This window comes from Pogona vitticeps, chromosome 9 (assembly GCF_051106095.1).
Source record: "Pogona vitticeps strain Pit_001003342236 chromosome 9, PviZW2.1, whole genome shotgun sequence".
NCBI classification, from domain to species: domain Eukaryota; kingdom Metazoa; phylum Chordata; class Lepidosauria; order Squamata; family Agamidae; genus Pogona; species Pogona vitticeps.
The window spans coordinates 20,267,307-20,288,045 of record NC_135791.1 but is presented as its reverse complement, the minus strand read 5'-3'; the positions used below and the strand labels follow the sequence as shown (position 1 = coordinate 20,288,045).

Sequence of the window (20,739 nt, the reverse complement as noted above, 5' to 3'; positions counted from 1 at the left end):
TTTCTGTTGCGAGCCACCTTTGTTCCCTTTTGAGGAGAAAGGCAGCAAACACACAACACACACACACACACACACACACACACAGAGCGCCTTTTCCCCAATAAGGTCAAGAAGCACACATGGTTCTCCTCTCCCAACTATATCACTAAGAACCCTGTGGAGGACGTCAGGTGAGAAACTGTTCAGCCCAGGGACACCCAGGGAGCTTCACGGTCTAGTGAGGATTCGGACCTTGCCCTTAGGAGCCACAGTTCAACACTCTAACCACTACACCAGGCTGTCTCCATAATCCTAAAGCATCCCTCTCCCACTGCTCATTTATAGTTGGATTCAGCATAACATTGTATTTGTTATTCTTGAAAGCCACTTTCCAAGCTTGGATCTTTTTTGTACCCAGAATTGGGCTCAGCTCGTGCTTTGCATGGCATAGTGGTGCATGTGTTGGACTAGGACTCAGGAGACCAGGATTCAAATCCTCACTAGATCATGAATCTCACTGCACTGTGGCCTTGAGCACTAACATGCCCTCACCTGACCTTCCTTACAGGAAGAGGAAGAGGTACAACTTAAGTTGTTCCCATCTGTAGTCTGAACTCTACAGTAAATCAACTTCAGCACCCTGGACAGTTCCACTGAAGTCCAGATTTCCAGTTGGTTTTGCCTGGTTGTTTTCTCCCTTTGGTATTCTTGGTGTCTCGTTTACTATGGAGGACAGGGACAGGTAGGGGTAAGATATGAAAATCCATCCACGGAGAAGCAGTGGGGTGGAGTGCTTAGAGTGCTGGACTAGGACCCAGGAAATCTGGGTTGAAATCTGTACTTGGCAATGGAACTCTCTAGGTAACCTCGAGCCAGTTGCACATTCTCATCCTGTCCTACCTTGCCAGGTAAATCGGAAGATCAAGTGGGGAGGAGGGAAGCCCTGTGTCTTGTCTTGACCTCACTAGAAGAAAGCAACTACACGGAGGAATAAATACTGCTTGTCTGATTAGGCAGCAATGAATGGAATGGAAACCTCGCCATGTCTGATCACAATGGAGTCATTGTTCCATCCCTTCTGTACTAAGGTTGTTTTGTACATTTGCATTGATGTGGCAAGCGAACAGGAAGGCATAAATCCGAAGATAGAGCAGAGATGTTTGAGGAAAGAAGCGGGGAGGATGATGAAGATATGATCCCTGGTTTTCAAGCATTCTCTTTTGCCAGAGTGGCCGAGTCCCACGCTTCAGCCCTCAAGACCTGATTTTGCAGGGTTTGACCCGTGATTTGCAATTATCTCCCAATCAGCCTCTCTGTTGTTTCTTTTTAGTGCTCCCCTTGGTAGGCTGGTGATAAAAGTTCACGGTTCAAACCTCTTATGTTCTCAGAGGGGCTATTTGCAGTTAGAACTGTTCAGTGAAAAGAAACCGCTACGCTTTGTCTTATTTTATTAGGAAACAGCGAAAGAGCTGTGGGTGCCCCCCAAACATTCGGTGCCAAATGAGAGGATCGGGGGAAGCCACCCAAGAACAATAGGGCCATAAATAGAGAGTTTGAGAAGCTGTCAGTTAAAACAAAAGAGAACAGAATTAATATCACTGAATCACTAGCAGCCATAAAATACTGGAGTTCTGTTCCATTAAAAAGCAAATGGCACTTAATTTGTGCTGGTGTAAAGGGCCAAAATTATGTAGGAGAACCGTCATCAAATCCACTAAATTTTTATGTTTGCTTTTAAAATAGCCACCAAGCTCACTGAATTTGATTGGAGCATCAAAGTTAAGGGAAAGCTGCTGGTTTTTGGATGGAAACTCTTGGCCCTCTCCCCATAATACCATCTGAATTTTGTATGTTTTTGCGTTCCGGGTGCCTGGATAGGCCCTTGCTTCTCTTCTGAAAATGTGTCCGGAGGCCACTTAACACTACAACTGAACATGATAAATACTGAAAAAACTTAAAGCAGTAGAAACTGTGAAGATCAGTTTCATCATTTAAAACACGCTAACAAAGGAAAACGTCATATCCATCTACACGCAGACCCCAAGGTGAACTTTCTTTTCCTTTGTAAATAATGAGATTCAGAGGGATTTTATATAGGAGGCTGCCTTATATCAGATCAGACAGTTTTTTCCTACTCTTTATTGCTATCTTTTCCTTGTGAATTCTTTTTTATCTGGTTCTTAAAGCAATTAGAGGGACACAATTTCAATGAAGGGCATTAGGCAGAAGGAAAATTCGCAGCCTTCCCCTAAAATCTCTGATATATTTCCCCCTCCCCTCAATTTGCCACCCTTAAACAATAAGAACAACACTGGGGGAATCATATCACAGATTCCCCACCAATGTGTCATTAATTTTCAGTCGCAAAGGCTCACTTCTTTGAGAAGTGTAAACTAAAAACAAAGATGCCCTTTGGGATATACAGAATACCAGTCGTTGCTGTTGAGTAAACCACCAGTAACAAATATCTGGTATTTGACAAAAAGTGACCATTTTGCTTCAGTTTTGATTGTGATCCAAATTTGCTGAAATTTGCACATATTTTAATGTGGGGGGAATAACAAAGTTGAGAGATTTGCTCAGTTTGCAGGAGTGGCTTTGAGACAAGAGTTTGTCCTCTGTGTGTTGTTTTTTCCCCCTTAGAAAACAGCCAGTAAATGTTACCTAAGTGTGTCTGTTTTGCAAAAATTATATCTATAGTTGGGATAGCACGGTCGATTAGGGATTTGGCTGCAGAGCCAAAGGTTGGCAGTTGATTCCCCAGGGAGAAGAGTCAGCCTCTGTAGCCTTGGGGCAAAGGGCACAATCCCACAGCCCTTCCTCCAGAAGAAGGGGATGGTGAACCACTTCTGAGTATTCTCTACCTAGAAAACCATGAAAAGGAGCACCATTAGTCAGAATTGACCTGATGACACATAATTGCTATTACCATTTATTGTTGTGTTGGTTATTGTTTTGGCTGGATAACATGTCATCTTTAACCTGAAGCATCCATGGGACCGTGCAAGCACAGGAAACTTCCTTACAGTGGTGCCTCGCTAGACAGTTACCCCGCATGACAGTTTTTTCGCTAGACATTGACTTTTTGCGATTGCTATAGCGATTCACAAAACAGTGATTCCTATGGGGGAATTTCGCTGGACAATGTTTGGTCCCTGCTTCGCAAACAAATGTTCGCTAGACGACGATTTTGACAGCTCCCTCCGCGCTCGCAAAACAGGTGTTTTCGGGACCTAAGCTTCACAAGACAGCGATCTAAACAGCTGATCGACAGTTCACAAAGCGGCTTTCCTATGGCCGATCTTCGCTAGACGACAATTCTTCCCCACTGGAACGCATTAAACAGGTTTCAATGCATTCCAATGGAGAAATGCTTTTTGCTAGACAATGATTTTGCTAAACAGCGATTTCAGTGGAACGGATTATCATCGTCTAGCGGGGCACCACTGTATATTGATTCAGAACCTTGAATGAATGAATACTTTATTATGGTCAAAGACCAGTAAAGATTCAGAACCTTGATGTCTCTTGCCCTTTATGATCAACACAAAGCAGAAGCTTTCAGCATGCTTCTTCCTAGCCCAGCCTACTCGGACTGAACTTGGGATCTTTAGTGTGTAAAACATAGTGTGAGTCCTATTACAGATTTAATCTAAGTTGGAGGTTTGTCTGCTCGTTTGTTTAATGGTTTAATAGTTCTTTACTATTGAATCTCAGTTTATGTTGTGGGTGCTCTTATTGTAAGCCACCTAGAGTTGTGGCCTGGCTTCTAGATGAGTGGCGGTAAAATAAAACAAAACAAAACATAGGTTTTACATTGCACTAAGGAGAAAAGTGCATACTTGCACTCGGGATCAAACCCTGTGCTGGGAAGTGGCTGATTTACTCCAGAACTGCAGGATTGCTCCATTTTTTCGACATTCCACACCTTGAAAAGACACCGCTGTTCTGATAACCAGATGTGGCCGCTGCCCCCAGAAACAGCATAAAACCTCCTCTTTTTGTAGCATGTTCAGGAGTGCAAAAAAGCACCCCCAGCCAGCAAAAGCAGAAGCTGGTCATATCCATTCTGCTTGGTGGCTCACAGGATGTGGAGCTTAATTCATGCTTGGCCAGACTAGGTGAGAAGAGGCTGGGCCCCTCCCTGCTGTCCCTCTGCCCACCTGTCCTTTTCGAGGCACACCTTTGATAGGTAGGTAGATTGCTTGAAGAGAAAGGGGGCTTCTATTGGGAGAGTTGTCTTTTCTTGGGCAGGCTGGGGCGCTCACGGAATTAAGTAGAGCCACCAGTTCGGAGTTTGATTCCCCCGCTGTACTTTTTTGTGAGTAGAGCAAGCTTGGATGGCTTTGAGCAAAACTGCCAGAGTCCCAACTGCCTCCAGATGAAGGGACAGGTCAACCACGCCTGAGAATATGCTCAGTCTGGAAAACCATGAACAGGACCACCACAAGTCAGAATTGACTTGATAGCACAAGTCGTGATGATGTGGATGAATGAGAGGAAATGGTACAGAGAAAAGGGGCTATGTGAGGGTGTCTGATAAGCCCAAACTAATGCTCTTGAGAGTCCCCTGGACTGCAAGGAGAACAAACCTATCCATGCCAAAGGAAACCAACCCTGAGTGCTCACTGGAAGGACAGATCCTGAAGCTGAGGCTCCAAGACTTTGGCCATCTGATGAGAAGAGAAGACTCCCTGGAAAAGACCCTGATGTTGGGAAAGTGTGAAGGCAAGAAGAGAGAAGGGGACGACAGAGGACGAGATGGATGGATAGGGTCATTGAAGCGACCAACATGACTTTGACCCAACTCCGGGAGGCAGTGGAAGACAGGAGGGCCTGGCGTGCTCTGGTCCATGGGGTCACAAAGAGTCAGACACGACTAAACAAATGCTATGTAACATTAGAGAGGACAAAGGGTTGCCATAAGACTGCATTTACTTGATAACATGAAATTGATGATGATGATGATGATGGGTTGGCATCCCCCCCTTTTGCTTCTCTTTGGTGTGAGAATTGCAACAGTGGGGCACATTTTGGGGGTTTCCCATGTTCAATTTCCTTCATTCAAGCTGTGGCGAGACGCTCGGTTGGCAACGGCCTTCGACCCAGGCACCCACATGCGGTTTCAGGTTTGGGAGTTGGCTTGGCAGCCTCAAGCCGGGAAAACTCTCTTTGAGGGGGGTTGCTTTGCCCAGTCTGGGGCCCAAACGTCTCTCTTCTGGGGTGGAAGCATCCTGAAAAAGCCAAATAAACACTTTGGAATGCCAGTACTCGTCGTCCTCGTCGTCCTCGTCGTTGTCGTACTCGTCATAGCAGCAGTAATGTTTAATTCTTTTAAATACTTCTGCAATTGTTCTACAGTGCTTTCATTGAGTATCTTTGTTTAATTTGCTTCTTTTTCATATTGTAATGTATTGTGTTTTTAATTATTTTGATACTTTGAAAAAATGATTTGCAGGCTGCCTTGGGTCCCAATCTACTGGGAGGAAAACGTTAGGATGTAATTCAAACCGACAGACAGGCAGACGGATGGATGGATGGATGTGTCTGTAGTCTAAAGTTGGGGTTCAAGGAATGGTTCAGTTGGATGAGTCTTTTGTTGTGATAGGAGAGGGTGCATGGTGAAAACTGTGTTTACCGCCACATTTAATAATGATGAAGTGTCTTTCTTTGAACACACACACACAAATACTGCTGTGTAAAAGAGAGGGAGGCAACTGAGGTGGGATTCTGGATCTACGGCCTCTGTGGGGATTGTGTTCCAGCAGAAGATGGATCGCCTGTCTGATGGACCCAAGCAGAGATAAACAGCCACTGCTGCTGTGGGAAGGTGGCACGGAGAAGTGTGGAAAACGCCAAGGAGCCCTTTGACTGGATCAGCCAAATTCGTTCTCTGAGATATGTTGATTTCTAGGAATTCTTTTGAAGCCTCCTCATCTGTGCTTCTCCCTAGATGTCAGAGGTTTCATCCTAATCCCAGCTGAATTACTGTAACATGCTCTACATGGGACTGCCTCTGGAAAGTGGCCACAAACTTCAGCAGGTCCAAAAGGCAGCAGCCAGATTGTTCACGGAGGATTGTTGTTACAGAGAACATATCATTCCTTTGGTACATCAGCTCCACTGGTTGCTGATCCCTTTCCGGGCACAATTCAAAGTGTTGATTCTAACCTATAAAGCCCTAAATGGCTTGGGTCGAAGCTAGAGATGGGGACGAATATAAAAATGGATTGCTTTTTTCGGACAAATATAGCCGATTCATTAAATATTCGTTGATCTGTATTTGTGGGTTTCAGAGACCACCACGAATATGAAGGGATGAATATTTATCCGTTTTTATTCGTCCTTCGTAATTAAAAAACAACAACACCATTCTGCCTACTCAGAAAGGCAGCCGCCACCCCACACAGCCACCCAATACCACAGCCTACCCCCAGCCCCTTCCTTTCCCTACCTTAGGCCCCACGCTACCCCACCCCACCGACACTCCCTTACCTTAATCGCTGCTGCTAAGATCTCCTGTCATTGGAGCCATGCATGTAAAAAGGGAGACTGGCTGCCCTTTGCAAAGATGGTGGCTGCAGCTTCCCTACCCTAAATGAAGCTGCAGCCACCATCTTTGCAAAGGGCAGCCAGTCTCCCTTTTTACACGTTGTGGCTGCAAAGGCTTGATGGAGACCTCGGCAGCAGCCATTAAGGTAAGGGGGTGTCAGTGGAAGTAGGGTGGGGGCTAAGGTGAGGAAAGGAAGGGGGTTTGAGGGGCAGGCTGTTCAGGTCTCTCTCTCTCTCTCTCTCTCTCTCTGTGTGTGTGTGTGTGTGTGTGTGTGTCTGCCTATTGGCTTCTGATTAGCTGATCAGCGCCCAGTAGGCAGAATGGGCTTCTGTGCTGTGTGGTAGACTCTCCTGGGGGGGGGACCCAATTTGTGGGTGAATAACTCAGATATCCAATCTTCACCAAATTTGGCAGCCATGTTGGGGAAAGACATAGGAAGCTCCGTTGTGATTCTGGAGTCTCTAAGTACCTGTGGGGAGCTTTCCAAGGGGGTCCTCTTTGTGACTATATAACTCAGGGGGTCCATGATCCAATGTTCACCAAACTTTCAGGACTTGTTCCAAAGCGTCTGAGGAAGCTTCCCTACAACTTTGGTGTCTCTTGGTGTTTGGGAACCAATGTTATAGCCATTTAAAGTGTAGATGAATCAATGGATCGATTCATCGAAGAATACTTATGTTCGTTGATCCATTAACCTTGACGAATAATGGATCAAAATGAATTGCCTTTTTTTTTATTTGTCCCCATCTCTAGTCCAAGCTATCTCAAGGACTGTGTTTCCCATCATGAGCCTGCTCAGGTGTTAAGATCATCAAGATCAGCCCCACCACCTTCACAGGTGCCTTTTGACTTTGGAACTCCCTCCCACAGCAGGCCAGACTGGCCCCATCTTTGCTGTCCTTACATAAGCCGGCAAAGACCTTTCTCTCCAGACAAGCTTTCCCTGAGTGACCGGCTGCCTGAGTGGCATTTTTTAATGGATGGCTGTGCCTGTTTGCTTTGAATGTAGTTTTGGTGTTGCTTTTTTGTACCGCTCTTTAATATGGTATTTGTTTGATCCTTTCTAGTTTTTGTATACTCACTTTTTAGCTTTAAACATTGTCTTTTAATGATGTAAGCTACTTCAGGTCCTTTTAAAGGAGAAAGGTGGGGTAAAAATATTTAAAATAAAATAAATGAAAAATAAATAATATTTAGGTTAGTTTTTTGGAGCAACAGCCAAGACCTGCCATCATTCTCTTTTTGATTTGTCTCACATGGTTCAGCCTTGCAATACATCCATGGTTTTGTTGCAGTCTTCATTTTGTGATGTCCACACACACCCCCGCCACGCTTTCCTCCTACACTCCTTGTCCTCACACATTTCTTAAATGTTTTGGTATCTACACATATGGTTAAAATCATAGCATGGGAAGGAATCCAGGTGGACTCTTGCAACTTTATTTTAAAAAAAGAAAGAAAATTAATTATCAGCTGTAATTTTGTCTGTGCATATCTGTGTCCGTCAGAACCCATCAGTAACTTCAAAGGCAGGGAAAAAGATTAACCTGATAACTGGGCAATAGCACAATAGCTGGACTTGTTGTAAAAATCCTCCATGTTAAGCCAGAAAGCACATGGAACCAAAATCGGTGCTAAGCTATTTTTGGACTAATTTTCCAAGCACTCACTAGCAAGCAAGTCTTTTAAGGCCTGGCAGAAAACAGAGCAGAATCCAAATATGGAACAGTCACAGAACTGTGAAAATTGCCCCAGGCTACTGGAGTAGGAGACCCACAGCTCAAACTTCACATGTAGAGGTGAGGATCATTTCAATCCATGGCCAACCCCACCCACTGTGTCTCTGGCCCCACCCACTTTGATTGTGGCTACTCCCCCTTGTCGCTGTGGCCACACCTATGGATGGAACATAAACCCTGATACAGTGGTAGCCTCGCAAGATGAAAGTAGTTCGTTCCGTGAGTAGCACCGTCTTGCGAAATTTTGTCTTGCAAAAAGCAGTTTCCCATAGGAATGCATTGCAATGGATTCCTATGGGAAACCTCGCAAGACGAATCAATTATTTTTGTCTTGTGAGGCATCGGTCTTGCGAAAAAAAAAATCATCTTGCAAAGCACGGCCATAGAAGAAGCTATCTTGCGAGTCACCAACACGATCGCAAAACACTTTCGTCTTGCTGGTTTTTCGTCCGTTCATCTTGCGAGGCACCGTAGATTTCAACTGAGGTGGCACAGAAGTGCAGGAGAAGAACATTTTCATTTCTTGACTTAACTGTGTCCCTTCCATTTTCTTCAGACTGTTTTTGCCTAAAGGAGAAAGGCGGTAAAGAATCAAGAGGCAGGAAGGACATAGTAAGAGCCTCGGGAATGCAGAAGTAATTCTGTAAGAATATATAAAGCAAAGATTTAAAACTGGCATCAAGGGAATATCAACAGCTCTTAGATTTGGTGTAGGATGGACCTAATCCAGTAATAACCAGTCATGAACAAGGCTGTGCCCCTATTCTAGAAATCCATGCACTGAAGAACAGTCAGGTAGTGGACCCCCACTTGGTGGACTGTCCTTTACATGACTACTCCTAGAACTGCTTGTGTGTCCAATTTCACAATCTACCTACTACAGGGTACATGGCTATGAGCTTAACAGACAGGGTTGGAAGTAATTAATTATATCCTTGTTATTTGTAACTAGTTACTTTGGAGGTAATAAAGATGTAATGTTTAAAAGTGACCTAATGAATAAGTTACCCCATTACTTTCTTGGTGGTTACTAACAACTTTTTCTAGATATTTTGAAAAGTTACTTTGTTAAGAGCATCTTAATGCGTTTTTGAGTCACCACAAGTCAGAAGCACCCTGAGAGTAGCTTTGTCAGATTTTTTGCATCATTTTGACAGGAACTTTGCAAGTTTCATACCATTATTCTATCAATCCTAAGAAGCAAAGTTGTCACCTTTCATGTTTTCCTAAATATTTTCAAAGTACAATATCAGAATTGACTGCTACCAGAAAGCAAGGTGTATTTTTATGATGATGGAGAAACAATACCAATAGTTCAAAATATGGCCAGTTACTGCAGGAATTGTCCAAGTATTGAATACCACACCTGGGTTTTCGTCAAAATAAAATGGCAGCGTCTGGTCGGGGATCAAATAAGTTGCAAGCTGCTATTTTGGATTATGCTCAATAGACTTGGAGGGGTCTCTGCTGCGTCCCACTGATCTGTCTTTTTTCTATTATGCTTTCTTCCTAGCAGATTATTCAACGGAGTGGATGGATTGCAGATCCAGAATGAACGTACCCGCTCCATACTGCTCTTCCCAAATGTCACTTATCGGCATTATGGAAACTATACCTGCCTGGCTTCCAACAACTTGGGCTCCTTCAATGTTAGCTTACGGCTTATCAGTGAGTTTTCCCCCCTTCCTTTCCTCCCTTCATTTCTGCCCCGCATCAACTGTCAGAGTTGTATGTTTCATTGTTTCTTCCTTTCCTCTCTTCACGCCTGCCCCACATCAACCATCAGAGACTTGGAGCCCACAATTCTTTTTTAACATGATCCCAAGCTCTCCATCTAAGCTGGTATTCTTCAACACAGGACACCAGCAAAGGAGAAGGCACCCTTCTGCATGTCTTGAAGTCAAGGACCAGTCATGGTTTTGATGAGCATGCTTCAGCTTTGCCCACCAAATAGGTTGGACTACAACTCTCATCACCCAAAACCATCATTGCAAGAGGCATGAGAGTTGCAATCTATATCTGGATCTAAGACTCTTAAAGGTCATCTGATATAGCAACTCCCATGCCTCTTGCAATGATGGTTTTGAGTGATGAGACTATACTAAGATCCAGATCTATAGAGCCTGTGTCCTGAGCACACTCCTGTACTGCAGTGAGTTCTGGACCCTTTGTGCACGGCAGGAGAGGAAGCTGAATACTGTATCTTCCATATGCGTTGTTTTCAATGCATTTTTGGAATCACCTGGCAGGACAAAGTCCCAAATAGAGTAGTCCTAGAATGAGCTGGAATTTTTAGCATATATACATTACTGAAACAGTGACATCTACGTTGGCTTGGGCATGTCATGAGAATGGCTGATGGTCAGATTCCAAAGGATCTCCTGTATGGAGAATTAGTGCAGGGAAATCGCCCCAGAGGGAGACCACAGCTGTGATACAAGGATATCTGCAAGCGGGATCTGAAGGCCTTAGGAATGGACCTCAACTTTGGGAAACCTTGACCTCTGAGCGTTCAGCCTGGAGGCAGGTGGTGCATCACGGCCTCTCCCAATTTGAAGAGACCCTCGTCCAGCAGGCCGAGGCAAAGAGACAATCCCGAAAGCAGCCAAATCAAGGAGCTGGACAGGGGACTGATTGGATTTGTCTTCATTGTGGAAGGGATTGTCACTCTCGAATTGGCCTTCTCAGCCACACTAGACGCTGTTCCAAGTCCTCTATTCAGAACACGTTACCCTAGTCTCTCAAGACTGAAGGATGCCTACTGAGTCTTAGGGGATGCTGACTAAAATCTTTCCCCTCTGAGACTCATAACAACCCCTAAAATTGCACCATGATGAGATCATCCTGGCAAAGAGTGAAATGGTGTCGGAAGGACGGCCAGGAAGCCTATGACAAGAACTGGGCTTTCTCGGTGGTGGCCACCTCTCTGTTGAATGCCTCACCTGTAGAGATTCACCAGGTCCGTTCCTTCCTAATATTCAGAAAGCACGTAAGAACATTGTTTTTCCAAGAGGCATTTCAGGATACCCTCCCTCTATAACTGTTTGCTACTTTCTTTCATTTTTGGTCATTATATTTTGCAGTTTCATATCTTATCCACTTTTTGCCATCTTGGGTTCTTAGGAGTGTTGCTCTGCGTTAATATTTTTATGTTTGTACATTGGGTGGGAAGTGGTTCTGTTCTTTACATTTGTTTTCTTGTTGGGAACCACCCACAGTGGTTGCAACGGTGATGGATAGAATATGAATGAATGCACGAACAAACATTGAGGCAGAGGATCTGGGCAGGGATGAAACAGTACATGGTTTGTGTAGCAATCAGACAAATAATGAAGTAGTCGTACAGTGGACCAGGCAGCTATATCTCTCTAATAAGTTATCTGAAACGGCTGAGATGTAAATTTGGTTTGCCGAATAGTGACCTAGCATATGATTTGTCACTAGCGTATATGAAACTGCAGTGCTGAAGTGTTCTCCCCCAGATGTGCACTCATGCTTGCGCACACACACTTCATTGGGACAAATATTCAGAATTTGCTACCCTTATGTTGAATACTGAATTCTTCCAAAAAAAAGGGAAGGGAAGGAAAGGAAAGGAAAATAAAAGGGATGTGAAATTTTGCTTCAGAATATGAGTACAGTGGTGCCTCGCTAGATGATGATAATCCGTTCCACTGAAATCGCTGTTTAGTGGAATCATTGTCTAGTGAAAAGCATTTCCCCATTGGAATGCATTGAAACCTGTTTAATGCGTTCCAATGGGGAAGAATCATCGTTGTCTAGCGAAGATCGGCCATAGGAAAGCCGCTTTGTGAACCGCCGATCAGCTGTTTAAATCACTGTCTTGCGAAGCTTAGGTCCCAAAAACACCCGTTTTGTGAGTGTGGAGGGAGCTGTCAAAATCGTTGTCTAGTGAAAATCGGTTTGCGAAGCAGGGACCAAACATTGTCCAGCAAAATTCCCCCATAGGAATCACTGTTTTGCAAATTGCTATAGCGATTGCAAAAAGTCAATGTCTAGCGGAAAAACTGTCATGCAGGGTAACTGTCTAGTGAGGCACCACTGTACTTCAAATTTGTTGGCATCCATCCGTGGTCTTAATTTGGGCAAGGCTTCAAAGATGGCTAACCATAAAATGCTATATACCGCTGCATCCCTTCCATTCAGTACTTTGCCATTGCATGTCATTTATTAAACTCCATTAGGTTACGAATATCGTCGCACATAACCTATCAAATACCATTTAATGATGCACAATCCTGTGTGTTGCGTATTGGAAGCTGCTACCAGGTGCCGAAATGAAACACAATGAAATGCAAACAGAAGGTATTTGGTGGGTATTGGCAGATAATGAAGAGTAGCTTTGGAGAATTGGTGGCATCCGCGCTGACCGAGAAATAATCTGGGGCAGCAGATTTGTTCCATCGTACTAGATTGTCGATTATATAAATAGGGTATTAGGTGGGGAAAAAACCCTGTTCCTCATCGTGGAATTACACCACCTGAGTAACAATGAATGCGGAAATATTCCGCCAGCAGCTTCTCGCACCTGGCTTTCAGCCATCGGCTGTAGGTCTGAAACAGAAGCACCGTAGCTAAATGGCTGGGGACATGCTTTGCATGCAGACGGCCCCAGGTGCAAAATCTGGCAGTGCTAGTTTGAAAGGATCAAATACCAGCTGCAAGAAAAGGCCTCTGCTGTGGTCCCTGGAGACTGAGTGATAGTCAGAACAGATCAGAGGTCAGGAAAACCTTTTTTCAGCCTACGACCAAAATCTACAAAAGCTCTCTCGAAGTGGTGAAGGCTTCCGGGAGTTTTAGCCGAAGAACATCTGGGGACCCAAAGTTGGGAAGCACTGTTGTAGAATAAAGCAAGGAAAGGGGAGGAATATTAAAATACAATGAATAAGCTTATACTGTGCCATAGCTGAGAGGGAATACAATGGTGCCTCGCTGAACGAGCGCTTTGGTTAATGACGAATCCGCATAGCGATGTGGATTTTGCGATCGCAAAAGCGATTGCATTGCGATGTTTTGAATGGGAAAACAGTGAGTTTTCCCCCCATAGGAACACATTAAACAGGGTTTAATGCGTTCCTATGGGGTTTTCTGTTCCATATAGCGACGATTCCGGATAGCGACAATTATCCGGAACGCTATGCGGGGCACCACTGTATCAAGAATCCTAACTTAATCTTTAGGATTCCAGTGACAACAATGATGGAAAGAAACTCACTCTTCTCCTCCTCTGTTGTTTTCTTTTAGGACCCGGCTCTCTGGAAAATACTGCCTCGGCAAGCATGGAATCTCCCTTCTTCTTGGGCTTGCTGTCTTCCGCTTTTGTGACTCTGTTGTTCAAGATTTAGAGCAGCCTGAAATGGGAACAGGAAAAGAAAAGGGGGGGAAGGGGAACGAGTGAAAGAGAAAAGAATCCAAGGGAGAGGGGAGAGAAAGAAACCAAGAGAGAAGAAGCAGCAGCATCTCTACTTTTTTGGGAAAAGATGAAGAGAGCGCGAAACGAAATTTAATTGAGAACCCCATCACTGTGAGGGATAGAAGAAAGCAAAACACACACACACACACACACACAAACACACACATGGGAAAAATATGCATTTGTTTCTACAGCCATTTATCGTCACGCTCCATCTCAGACACTTCCAGTCGAACTTGTTATTTAACACAACTGAAAAGACACAGGGCTCTAAAGGGTTAACAGCAAACACCCCACCGTCTCCTCTGCGATATTAATAAGAGCAGCATCATTCTCCGCCTTGGGCCGATTGGACCTTTCGTCTTTTGAATGCATGGAACCTGGAACGAGGATCCCACGAAGGGTGGTTATTATTATTATTATTATTATTATTATTATTATTATTATTATTATTATTATTATTATTATTATTATTATTATTATTATTATTATTATTGGTTGATGGGTTGGCATCCTTCTCCCTTCTTTTGCTTCTCTTTGGGGAGAGAATTGCAACTGTGGGGCACATTTTGGGGGTTTCCCATGTTCAGCTTTCTTCATTCAAGCTGTGGCAACGGCCTTCGACCCAGGCACCCACATGCGGTTTCAGGTCTGGGAGTTGGCTTGGCAGCCTCAAGCCGGGAAAACTCTCTGTGAGGGGGGTTGCTTTGGCCAGTCTGGGGCCCAAACGTCTCTCTTCTGGGGTGGAAGCATCCTGAAAGAGCCAAATCAATGCCCTCCACAAACATTTTGGAGGGCCAACACTCGGAGTTTGAACCCGCCTCCCTTTGAGACGCTGCTGTGCCAGAATCCTGGAAGCATCTTGGTTATTGTTAACGAAGCTTCTGAGGCATGGGATTTCCCCCTTTTAAAATATGGAGGTAATAATGACCTATCTGGGTGGTGTTTCTGGTCAGGTAACTTTCCTTCATCTGTAGAGAAAAAAACGCCCGAAGATGGCATGGCGATTTGAATCTTTCATTCATTGGGGTGCGTTTTCTTTTTCCTTTAGCAAAAAAATTTTTTGCTTGAAACATCTGTCAGCTCTTTAAAACAAGGAAATGCTCTTTTTTTTTTGCATCTTTCCGGCAGTTTATTTCAAGCAATTTCCCTAGTCTTGATGATTTCCCTTTCCCTATTTCAACATCACCATACGGCTTCTCTCTCAACGATATATTTGTAGAACATAACGACCATGCACTTCATCTCAGAGCCCTTATTTCTGTCATTATTCTATTCTTTCTCTCCCCCCCCCTCTCTCTTTTTTTTGTTTCATTTTTTGGGGGGGGGATCATTATTTCATTTTACTAGAAATAATCTGAAGTTTATCTCTGCCAACTCCGACTGGACACCCTGGACTTTGGCAGCCTTTCTCTCCCAACAAGGCTATAATCTGAAATTTCTCTCCCAACAAGATTATAATCTGAAATTTCTCTCCCAACAAGATTATAATCTGAAATTTGTGTATTTAGTTACTTCTTTGCTCAATCCACCGATGACTGACATTGGAGGACAAGATGCACAATTGAGCATCCAGAGATCTTAAAAAATGCAGGAGGGGGGAAAGTTTGTAGTCCTCATTGTTGTACAGAGAAGCTTCCGAATGTGCGGGCATGATCAACAGATATTTCTGTTGGTTGTACGTTGTGCCCCCAAAGTGCTTCCTTCTATGGTTGCTCCTTCCGTGATAGAAAAATCAGGCTGATAAGGTTAGTTTCGAAGTAGACAGGATTTGAATACAAGGGGATCTGTGCTCACATGTTATTTCTGCTTTTGGTAACAAGGGTTCACACACACAAACAGTACACACACACACAATTATTTCAGGATGTCATCTGAGACTTCTTCTTCAGTCTGATGTCCCCTAGATGTTTCAGGATCTTCCATTTGTCGTCCATGATGGTTGGCACTCATTGGGGACAAAGCCTGAAGCTGCCGCCACGTACCCGTGTGGCTGAACTAGAGGTTACAGGAGATGCCCTGTGAAAAACCCAAGAGTTATGAGGCCACTAATTAAATAAATTAACTCACAGCATGTTTCACAGCCTTCCTCTCGGGCATTTCTTTGACACCAAACTGCCTCTCTGTCTGCCAAATGTAAAAAAGCTATTGTGATGTTTACATCCACCAGGAAGAAAGTAACAAAAAGATATTGGCAACGACTAACTAATAATTGTATTTTGTTTTCATTAACTTTCATTCGACTATTTTGTGCGGGGGAGAGCGGACGTTGTGTTGTTACTGAGGCCACCGTGTTTAAATGTGTGGAGTCACTGATCCAGAATTCCTACACTGAAGAAGCTTGGCACATTGTCATGTAGGGTTTGTTTTTTTAATATGGTACATTATTCAGAGACTGAAAGAAGGAGAAAGACAATAAAGAGAACCAGAGCTGCTTTTGAACAGAGCTATGACAGGTCTCCCACGATGCCCATATCCTTGGTCCCAGATTTTTAGAATCTGTTTACTAGGAATGACAGCAGGATTAAAAATACTTGTACAGTAATGGGAGATGAAGCCTCTCTCAAACTGCAGCCAGCTTTCTCAAATATTATTTTCTGTTTCCTAAGATGAATGATGTAAAATAATCAAATGCATGTGAATGTATTTCATTTCCACCATTTACAAAAGTTTCTAGTCCTCAGGGTTTGTTTGTTTCTTTACAATGTAGAACTTAGGTTTGGAATAATGCAGAGGTCTCAGTTTGAGTTTATTTTTAAGCAGGATTTCTCTGTTCACCCACACAGCTGTGTATCTGCCATGAAACTGTGAGGATGTTCACAGAACTTAATAGTGGGGAGGAAAACTTAGCTTTCTAAGAATCTCTGCTTGCATTTTTTTGGTGGAGGGGCAAATTTCTAGCCATTACGCTTATGACAATATCCTCAAAAGTTTGTGTGCGAAGCCTTCCCAGATATCTAAAGCCAAAGAGGTGGTTGAATGGGATCCTAAGTGGTCTTAACACTTTGTCCCACTCCTTGTCTAGCAGAAGAAAGATTATGCAAAAAAGGTGTTTTCAAGGGGGGGGGGGAAACCCAGGATAAATTATATGCAAAAGAAGAGAAAATATTTCTTTGTTTTCGTACTTTGTATAAGTTGTATAATGGGGCTTTCCTTTGTGTGTGATTTACTAATAATCTTAGAACTGCAGAGTTGGAAGGGACCTTATGGATTATTGAGTTCAGCCCCATCAAGGAGGCATGGTGGGGAATTGAACTCTCAACCTGTCGCTCCACTGCCAGGTACCTAAAGCACTGAGGTATCCAGCAGTTGGGTTACATTGCAGCAGAATTTCACATTTTTCCCCACATTTTCAGTAGGCAGTACTCAGAGGGCTGTTAGAATAAGGAAACTCTCTAAGCACCCAAATGGCACCATTCAAAGAAGGCAAGCTTCTCTGAGCGCTTAATGAGTTTGATAGAGCTTTTCTTTATCGTCCGCTGGGAATCACTCAAATGCTTATGGCTTTCTTTGATTCTTCTGTGGTATTTTGGCAGAGATATTTCCTTCTCAGGCAGTGGCTCCTTGGGTAACCCGGCTGTTCCTGGACTGCAATTCCCAGAAGCCTTCATTCACCAGGGTTTCTGGGAATTGCAGTCCAAGAACACCTGGGTCAACCAAGACCAGGAATCCATGTTCTAAGGCAGTGGTCCCTAACCTTGGGCCTCCAGATGTTCTTGGACTTCAACTCCCAGAAATCCTGGCTAGCAGAGGTAGTGGTGAAGGTTTCTGGGAGTTGTAGTCCAGGAACATCTGGAGGCCCAAGGTTGGGGACCACTGTTCTAAGGTATCATTTCCCACTTCCCCCTGATTCACCCAACCTTCCTCTTGGTTATTGTTATAAACTGGTGTTATATTTTACATTCACATTATAAATCAGATTTGAACCAGGCATGACTTGAAGGCCTTTGTGCAGAGAGCTGGTCTTCTACAGCTTTTCTTCCCTTCAGCATCTGTTTTTCAATTGTTCCATGATCTCTAGCCATGTTGTTTTTAGGGGTTTCTGTAACACATCAAATAGTGCCACAAGAAACCAGTAGTGCCAGCACTGCAATAATTATCCATCTATGTTTGCCCATGGCTAATGGTTAAATGACATACAGTGGACCCTTGACTTACAGACGGCTTGACTTACAGACTTTTTGTGTTACAGACTTCTCTGGCCGCAAAATTTAGGTTTGACTTGCAGACTGAGATTTGACTTACAGACCAGAAAAAAACCAAAATGGAACAAAAACAGCCTGTTACGGGATTAATCGGTTTTCAATGCACTGTAGGTCAATGGAGACTTGACTTACAGACTTTTTGACTTGAGAACCGCCTTCCAATACGGATTAAGTTCTCAAGTCAAGACCCCACTGTAGTTAACATGGCAAGATAGGACCCAACACTAGAGATGGGCTCAAACTGGAAAACTGGAGTTTTGTGATGGTTCATCCTTTGTGGCTAAACACGAACCATGAACCCCAGAAAAAAATGAACTGGTTCACAGCTCATTTTTCCACTTTGTGCCTCGGGATGTCCTGTCTGCTCCTGCCACCTCTGCGTCAGCCACCCTGGGTGCAGCAGGCTCCTGGCAGGGAAACTGGGCCCACTGCCTCTGAGGATGGCACCCATGACATTAGAGAAGGAGGACACACTGAAGGAGGAGGTGGAGTGGAGGAGGAGGAGGCGGTGGCGGCAGGAACAGGTAGGTGGAGGTGACACAGCAATAGGAAGGGGGCAGGTGGGCATCCCCTTTTGCCAAAAGAAATGAAGCACCAACGGGAAAAAGCTCAGCATTTTGTTTTGTTTTGGCAAAATGGGATCCCCAAACTAGATCGTGAAATGAACCACGGACCAGCCCGGTTCATCATGTTTTTTGGTTCGTGATTTGTTTCATGCCCATCTTTACTCAATGCCATTATTTAGTAATATTGCACATACCCGTTCTGTGCAGTGCAAAAAAAAATTATTGGAAAGGATCGTTTCCAGTAAAACCAAAGATGGGGGTAAGGCAGGGCTGGTTTTTCCAGTAGCGATGTATGGAAGTGAGAGCTGGACCATAAAGAAGGCTGGCCGCCGAAGAATGGATGCTTTTGAATTGTGGTGCTGGAGGAGCCTCTTGAGAGTCCCTTGGACTGCAAAGAGAACAAACCTATCCATTCTAAAGGAAATCAACCCTGAGTGCTCACTGGAAGGACAGATCCTGAAGCTGAGGCTCCAGTACTTTGGCCATCTCATGAGAAGAGAAGCCTCCCTGGAAAAGACCCTGATGTTGAGAAAGTGTGAAGGCAAGAGGAGAAGGGGATGACAGAGGACAAGATGGTTGGACAGCGTCATCGAAGCGACCAACATGAATTTGACCCAACTCCGGGAGGTAGTGGAAGACAGGAGGGCCTGGCGTGCTCTGGTCCATGGGGTCATGAAGAGTTGGACATGACTTAATGACTAAACAACAACAACAAGGCAGGGCAAGAGTGTAATTAACCGGACCTGAAAATATGGTCTGGGTCTAGTCAATTTCAGCACTCTAGTAACTGACATGAGATGAAATCTACAAATTGTACACCTCAGGTGAGAGTAAGTCCAGTTAGACTCAGTCATAACTGACTGCTGAATGGAGGACTGTAATGCTTGGGAAGATGTTGTAATTGGGAAGGAGAAGAAGAAGCTAAGAAGACCTTTCACCTCACTGCTTCCTTCTTCATTAGTTAGGGAGCAGAAAAAGGACTCAAGCTTGCTCATTACTGCCACAGAACTATCTACCTGTTCACAGTCTAGGTTATCTGCCTCTGGTTTCCTTCTGAAGGTATCCCATCTTTGGGACTTGAGCCATCAGATCAAATAGGCCTCTGCAAACAAAGTTAATGGTGGGAGTGTCCACGCTAAAGGAGACATAACTTTGAGGCAGATTTGAGACTCTTAACTTTTGGTGAAGGAAGTGCTGGACAAGCCTGCTTCTAAGAGCAAGTGGATAATGACAGCTTTGCAGGAGAGAGCAACCAGGCTTCTGTGATGCTATCCAGAGCATCCTGCTAACTTTTCATAGATAGGGAAAGTCAGGATTGGGTCAAGAGGTTGAATGCAATATCTCTAGTTCAGCCACCCCAAGATGATTGTGTTATGCCAGTTACTTTAACTCAGATTCCTGTACTGAGCAGGGGGTTGGACTCAATGGTCTTATAGCCCCCTTTGAAATCATGATTCTATGGTGCCCTTCAGATGTTACAGAAGGCAATTTGGGCAATGTTTGCCTTTCCTATTCATTTCACTTCTGCCTATGTGGGAGATATTCTTTTCTAGGATCTTAGATCTTCTGCTGAAGGTTTCCCCACCCCACCTTGTCTCATAGAGAAGCAATCCCTCATCCCTTCTTTTTCCTCCCTCTTCTGCAGTTGCTCCTCTCTGTCCCTCATCTGAAATATTTCTATTGATATTCCATTTCCCCTGGTGATTTATTTCTTCTGAGTGTTATCAGAGTAGATTTCGCTTCATTTTCTAGAACTTCAAGTTTTTCATCACATGATTCTTCTTCAGTGTATTCTGTCATCCTTTAATCTCTTCTGTAAAGGTCTTCAGGATACTGATTCCACATTCTCTTTATTTTCTCCTTGTCAAATAGTGTGCTACCCTCTTGTTTATTCAATATTCATGATCTAGGCTTAAATCTCCCTTTGATTTCTTGAATCTTTTGGAACAGATTTCTTCTTTTTCCCGTTTTATTGCTCTTGGTTTCTTTGTACTGGATATTGTAATAGTTTTCTTTGTTTCAGTTTCTTGCTGAAAAACCTGCAGTAAGTGTTCTGGCCTTATTTTCTGTCACTTTTTGCTTTTGCTCCTTGCCTCTCTTTTACCATTTAAATGTTTCTTCCATGACCCATCAACAGTTAACACTATTAAGTCTTGTGGTGCAGGAGGCCTGTGAGGAGAGCATGGAACTATGGCATATCTTGACTTTGAAGACTTAAAGTCTACATCAAGTGGACAAGACAGGGAAGGAGGAGAGAGAGCAT

At 43.9% G+C, this 20,739-nt stretch overlaps 1 protein-coding gene across 2 annotated transcripts in view; it reads left to right on the top strand.

Moving 5' to 3' along the window:
- Nucleotides 1-14,801, top strand: part of IGLON5 (IgLON family member 5) — a 136,033-nt gene extending 121,232 nt beyond the window's left edge. The window contains exons 7-8 of one of the 2 annotated variants that reach the window (XM_072980366.2): nucleotides 9,785-9,939; nucleotides 13,537-14,801. In XM_072980366.2, coding sequence (XP_072836467.1) covers nucleotides 9,785-9,939; nucleotides 13,537-13,637 — 256 coding nt within the window. In that variant the 3' untranslated portion in view covers nucleotides 13,638-14,801. The remainder of the gene's footprint in view (nucleotides 1-9,784; nucleotides 9,940-13,536) is intronic. The other variant, XM_072980367.2, reaches the window with a different exon arrangement.
- Nucleotides 14,802-20,739: the final 5,938 nt, after the last annotated feature.